We start from the raw sequence: 5,748 nt of genomic DNA, 5'->3' as shown, positions 1-5,748 counted from the left end.
AATAAAAATGTTATAAATGTAAGATTTATTGTTTCTCACACTAAAATTTAAAACAAAATATAAAAAATCTTTAGTTTTTAAATAACCTACACACATATAGGTTATGTATAGGCTAAATTACCTACATGTATGTAGACTATGTGTAGAAAAAAAATATATGAATTTTTATGTATATATAATACACATATGAATGTAAGAAACATAAAATTTAAGAAACATGAACCTTAAATCCAAAAATTTAGTGATTTAGAGTTGTTCTTTTTGTTCTCGCAATAATTAGTGTTCTGTAATGATCCTTATCATATATATATATATATATATAATGTAAGTATCTATAGAAAACCCACTTTAATTTAGAAAACCCGGGAAACTCAAAGCTCCCGATTTTTTTTTTTTTTTTGAAAAAAATTACACATGTTATATACATGTTTTTAAGGGTTTTGGGCAAAAAAAATCAAAAAAGTGTCGAGTAGATATTTTTAAAAAAATAAACAAGTTTTGGTGTAGCACATGTTACAAATATGTCAGATGAATGTAATATGTGTTACACCAAAACTTGTTTATTTTTTTTTTTTAAAATATCTACTCGGCACTTTTTTGATTTTTTTTTTTGCCCAAAACCCTTAAAAATATGTATATAACATGTATAAATTTTTTCAAAAAAAAAAAAAAAAACTTCGGGAGCTTTGAGTTTCCCGGATTTTCTAAATTAAAGTGGGTTTTCTATACATCCTTCCCCTATATATATATATTAAATCAATATTATTAATTAAGACTATAGCTTAACAATCTATTTCTTTCGATAAAAAATAACCATGTTACTAATTAAACATTTCTTAAATATATTAGAAAACACAAACATATATAATTTGAGGTTTAATTTGAACGAGCGAGCTAGCGAGCCAACTATCGAGCGAGCCACGAATCGAACCTACCTTGGCTCGGGCTCGGCTCTTTTACAAACCGAGCTGACTTCGGACCGAGCTTTTTCGAACTTTTTTCGAGCGAGCCCTGAGCCACAGGCTTTTCAATTGATTGGTATCCTCGTAGTCGTGTCGTGCATTAAAACTTCAGGGCAATTGGGCAATTATTTACAATCTTTTATTATTTTGGGCTAACATATTGGCCAATTGGGCTTATTATTTACAATCTTCAATTTATTTGAGCTAATATATTGAGCAATTGGGATTTGAGCTTATTATTTTCAAATGATTTGAGCTTACAAACTTTTTTAGGGGTGTCCTCGTAGTTGTTCAGGGGTATCCTTGGTATAAAAACCGGAAAAAAAAAATCATTTTACACTACCGATAAAAGGTTGAGCCGTAGCCCGTGCTACGGCTCAATATACATAAGTTCCGCCCCTGAAACCGAGCAAATAATAATGTAAAACAAACGTGAGTTGAAAATAAAGCATGTTGTTTAAAAGTCAAACCATTAGAACGATTTAGTTTATCATCGTACCGTTTTATGATACCAAATAAATACTTTATTTTGAGTACAACTTCATTTTTAACAAAACTTATAACGGAATGTTAGGGAAAAAAATCAAGCACAACTACGTACTTAAGTTTTTAGAAAAAAAAAGTTATAAACGTAACTTATTAAAGAAGTATCAAACTGATGGACAAACTAATATATGTTCAAAAAAAGAAAAAAATAATTATTAAAAAAAGATAAAGGAAATATATGTTTTAAAAGAAGAAAAATATGTTAGTAAAAGTAAATATAATAATAAACTATTATGAAATATTAAATAATAAAACAATAAAAAACTATATATTATTATAAAAATAAAGTTACTATTCATCAGCACTCGTTAACAATATATCTATATACTATATATAAGCATTTCCCATGTATCAAAATGTAATTTTACCACTTATACAAGTTGTTAAACAGGATGTACAAAACATGGGAACTTAACAGCCATTTTAAGACGCTTGGAGGGTTAGTCTTGGAATTTCACAAGGAATTCTAAAAGAACACTAAATTAATCTTCATCAATTGAAGTCGGCCAAGGAAGGTTCTAAAAACCCTAATATAATAGCAGGTAAATGAATCATATGTCGTCCAACCAACTGGTGGCGATTCGTGACCAGGAAATCGAAAGAGAGAGGACGATGGAGTCTTCAGGCGACGGCGATGATGATATCCGTTTGAAGGTGGTAGGATCCGTATATGCAAGTCATCCCGAGGTACGATCTCTATAAATTCCCAGATTCAATTTCTTATGTGTAACAAGATTACAATTTCATTGTTACACTTGCGGATTTCATGGTTTTAGGGGTGTTTGTTTCTGAATTTCATCCCATGTGTAACTATTCTTCAATCTTATGTGCATACCTCTTGGATTGTCAAGCAGGAGCATACAGAAGCTGCGGGATCTATACTTTGTAAGGTGAGACTTCATTTTTTGTATAATCTTTTGTACAGAATAATGTAGTTTATAAAAGTTAAAAGTATTTAAATAAAAAAATCAATAATGAAAGCTGCGTTTTTAATCGTGTCGGCTTTTTAATCTTCATGTCCAGTGTGTAATATTGGTATTTAGTGATTTGTTGTTTATAAACTTATGCTTATGGGGCTAAATTGGGTCATACTGTGTATTGTTTCATCGTCTTTGAAATTTTAAGTACAAGGTGCTCGATGAAATGTCTGTGTGAAAGGTCTCCTGAGTATCAGCAGTGGCAGCCAGAGCCAGTGCAGGAGATAGAGCCGGAGTGGCGGCAGAAGAACCAAATTCTTTAACGTTAAACACAGATGATGTTAACACCACTATACCCACTACAAGCTGGTAACTAATACTACCACAAGTCAACTTCTTACGGTTGACTTTGACATCTTTTACTCAATAATCTATTGTTTAAATTTATAATTAAATGGTTGTTTCTTTCTTTCTGATGATGATAGACCATGAGTTTTGGTTCATCAAGCAGAGTGCAAGAGCCAGAATATTGAGTTGTGGGGATTAATTCTTATGAAGTGTTGTTGGCTGAGCATTCCATTCCACTGAAGAAGTAGTTCTCAATCACATATTAAAGATCAATGATGACCCATCTGTTCATGGAATATACTTGTTCAACTACCTACCTTTGCCTTTTGTAAGCTTCTAAATTATATCCGATTATAGTATGTTTTTTCGTGAATTTCTGTATATCTTTTTTAAAGTTTGACAAGGAAGAGCATCTGATTGGGCTCCCTTTACCACAATGCTGGGCGGTAAGTCAAATTTTTTCTGATAACTATATGCCACAGAAGCCTATTACATTATTATTACTTTTATCATTATTAATTTTTTGTTAATATTCTATATGTAGGTTTCAAAATTGCACATGCTGGTTGATGGAGTCATAAGTAGTTATGATAAGTTTTTCTTTAATGATATTGCATGGGAATCATATGACTTCTTTTGGGGTGATTTTGCTGATTGGTAATATTTGCATTTCTATACTTATATTTTTTAGGAGTGTTCATAGACCACTGAAACCATTCATTTCCACATTTTTTATATTAATTATGTGCTTCTGCATAGGTACATTGAAGCAAGTAATGCACATCTTTACCAATGAAGATATAGAAATTGCCTCTATATCCTAGGCTGTTATTTTATATGTTTATGAAAATATATTAAACATGTTCCATCCATTTATGCATGTTACCGAAGAATCATGCATGGCAGGTAATTAACTAATTATTAACCTCAAAAATGAATTAGAAGTTGTATTGGCTTGTTTTTTTTAAACTTACTGTTTGCAGGCGCTTCCTAATATGAAAGAAGCTCTAATAGTGTCTTCGTGGCCTCTTACTTCACTTCCACGGAATCTCGCTGCCATAAAAAGGTTTGAAAAATTGCAAGCGTTGGTGAGTTCATGAATTTGGTATTGTTTTTTAGTGACAACTTATATGATATAGAAATTAGAATATTTATCGTTCATTTTGCCTCTTGATTTAGACGCGAGCAATAAGGAATGTGAGGGCTGAATATTCTTTGAGCCTGCAAAACGAATATCTGCATCTTTCGTTGCTAATTCAGGAGTCATCCAAAAATAATCCTAGATGAAGAATTGTATTTTTTTTGGGCAAAAATTGGAATACGTATACCACTCTTAACAAATGTTGAAGAAAATGTACGCAAACCTATTTGACAGAACACGACACAAACACACGGAATTTGTGTGAGGTATATCAACTCTTAATACACGATACAAATATTCGCTTGTTGAGAAGAACAAGACCCATTTAACTTGATTCTTTTTTTTCGTTTTACATATTAGTACTCTAAATTTTCAACAACAAGACCCGTTTAACAATTACATTTAAATAATAAAACATGAGTTAGTTTCTCTTGTAACTTTTAATACAAAATACCTAATTATTTTAAGTTAAGAGAAAACACACAGTAAGCTTTGTAAAAAAAAAATTAACTCGTAAATTTGATAGGCCGACCCAAAGCTGACCCAGTTAGCTAAACATGTTAATAGGTTTGACCTCTTAGTGACCCAAACTTGTTTAGACTAAACCAATACCCGCAAATTTTGTGTTAGTTTAATGTCGTATTTTCGTGTCCATATTTTCCCTAATCTTTTTTTTTTTTGTGTGTGTGACAGAGAAATGGATGTATTGGCTCTTCTATCCAGTCTCGGTTTGCAAAGCATCCATTTTACAGATTCGCCCAGGTTTACTCTCATGAACCCATCATCATCTATATAAGCTCGTGTGTGCGGGCGTGCCTGTATGTGTTTGTTTTTCATGTACAGTGTTATGCAATTTAATTTCGTTTTTTTTATGCCGGGTCATTAGATGCAAATCAAAGTGTTCATCTTGTTGCTAGGGAAGGTCTAGAGCCATATCTTCCTCTTGCAGATATGGTAGACATTTCTGGAGAAGTTCAACGGTTATCCAAACGCCTTTCAAGATGCAAAACGAATACAACACACTTGTGGCACGTTTGAGTTCTCCCAATGTAATTATTTCACTATTCCATACCATTAACAATCTCCTTCGCATATTTCACCCTCACGAATCTTGTTTTTTGTTTACAGTTTGTTGAGAAAGCTCCTGAGGACGTTGTTCGTGCAAGAAGGCATCAAAAGCAGAAGAAAAATTGAATCTTACAAAAACTCGTCCGTCTTTTCTTCAATCGACTATTTTGGTCTTAGAGTAGATGTAATTCTCTACTGTAATTGTGTTCGTTGATTAACTTGTCTTCGGTCTATTAGCACCCTACGATTAATCGTGTCGACTCCGCCGCAACGTGCGGGTTCCCCACTAGTACTAGTAATAGTAATATTCCCCGCGCGTTGCTGCGGGTCTACGGCTAGTATCGGTTCAATATATGACAAAATCGGCATGGTTTCAACACTCGGTATAGTAAGGGGTTGTTTGGCAACTTCTGAATGATTAAGTACTGAACCAGTAAGAGGTCTGAACCATTAAGTGTTGTACCAGTAAGAGGTCTAAACCATTAAGAGCCAGTATAATACTTAGCTCTTCAGAGGTAAATGTCTGACCAATTCAGATTAGAGGTCTTAACCATTCAGACTTTGTAGAATACTTAATCATTCGGAGGAAAATGTCTGAACCATTCAGACATCTGCTCACGAAACAAACAGTTTGAACCATTAAGTGTTGAAAAGTAAGAGGTCTGAACCATTAAGAGCCTCATTAAGAGGTAAACAAACAACCCCTAACTAAAAAATACAACCAAAAAATAAAAGTAATGATATGACCAAAATGATATTGGCATGT

The 5,748-nt window shown here is 32.8% G+C and overlaps 1 protein-coding gene across 19 annotated transcripts; it reads left to right on the top strand.

Annotated features, from left to right (window-relative positions):
• The first annotated feature begins 1,970 nt into the window (after positions 1 to 1,970).
• Positions 1,971 to 5,318, top strand: LOC110865430 (valine--tRNA ligase, chloroplastic/mitochondrial 2-like). Of its 19 annotated transcripts, none has more exons than XR_004860820.1 (12): positions 1,978 to 2,195; positions 2,363 to 2,398; positions 2,634 to 2,794; positions 2,911 to 3,101; positions 3,169 to 3,219; positions 3,318 to 3,430; positions 3,533 to 3,679; positions 3,757 to 3,861; positions 3,953 to 4,180; positions 4,608 to 4,676; positions 4,832 to 4,963; positions 5,043 to 5,318. XR_004860820.1 is itself a non-coding variant. In XM_035974575.1 (10 exons), the coding sequence occupies exons 6-10, from the start codon at positions 3,653 to 3,655 to the stop codon at positions 5,106 to 5,108; spliced, it is 450 nt and encodes a 149-aa protein (XP_035830468.1). In that variant the 5' UTR covers positions 1,971 to 2,195; positions 2,285 to 2,398; positions 2,667 to 2,794; positions 2,911 to 3,219; positions 3,318 to 3,430; positions 3,533 to 3,652; the 3' UTR covers positions 5,109 to 5,318. The 19 variants fall into 19 exon arrangements, 7 of the variants coding, with proteins under 7 accessions (XP_035830468.1, XP_035830467.1, XP_035830466.1 ...); XR_002550658.2 differs by having other exon boundaries at positions 1,980 to 2,195; positions 4,801 to 4,963; XR_002550663.2 differs by having other exon boundaries at positions 2,911 to 3,219; positions 4,608 to 4,732.
• Positions 5,319 to 5,748: the final 430 nt, after the last annotated feature.

Source organism: Helianthus annuus, chromosome 6, assembly GCF_002127325.2.
Source record: "Helianthus annuus cultivar XRQ/B chromosome 6, HanXRQr2.0-SUNRISE, whole genome shotgun sequence".
Lineage (NCBI taxonomy): Eukaryota > Viridiplantae > Streptophyta > Magnoliopsida > Asterales > Asteraceae > Helianthus > Helianthus annuus.
The sequence above is the reverse complement of the archived record's forward strand: the minus strand, read 5'-3'. Positions and strand labels throughout refer to the sequence as shown.

Excerpts from the sequence above, each read along its gene's own strand:
- LOC110865430 (XM_035974575.1), top strand. The coding sequence starts at position 3,653 with ATGTTACCGAAGAATCATGCATGGCAG. Across the intron at positions 3,680-3,756 it reads CGAAGAATCATGCATGGCAG|GCGCTTCCTAATATGAAAGA; the intron begins GTAATTAACTAA and ends TACTGTTTGCAG. Across the intron at positions 4,964-5,042 it reads CACGTTTGAGTTCTCCCAAT|TTTGTTGAGAAAGCTCCTGA; the intron begins GTAATTATTTCA and ends TTTTGTTTACAG.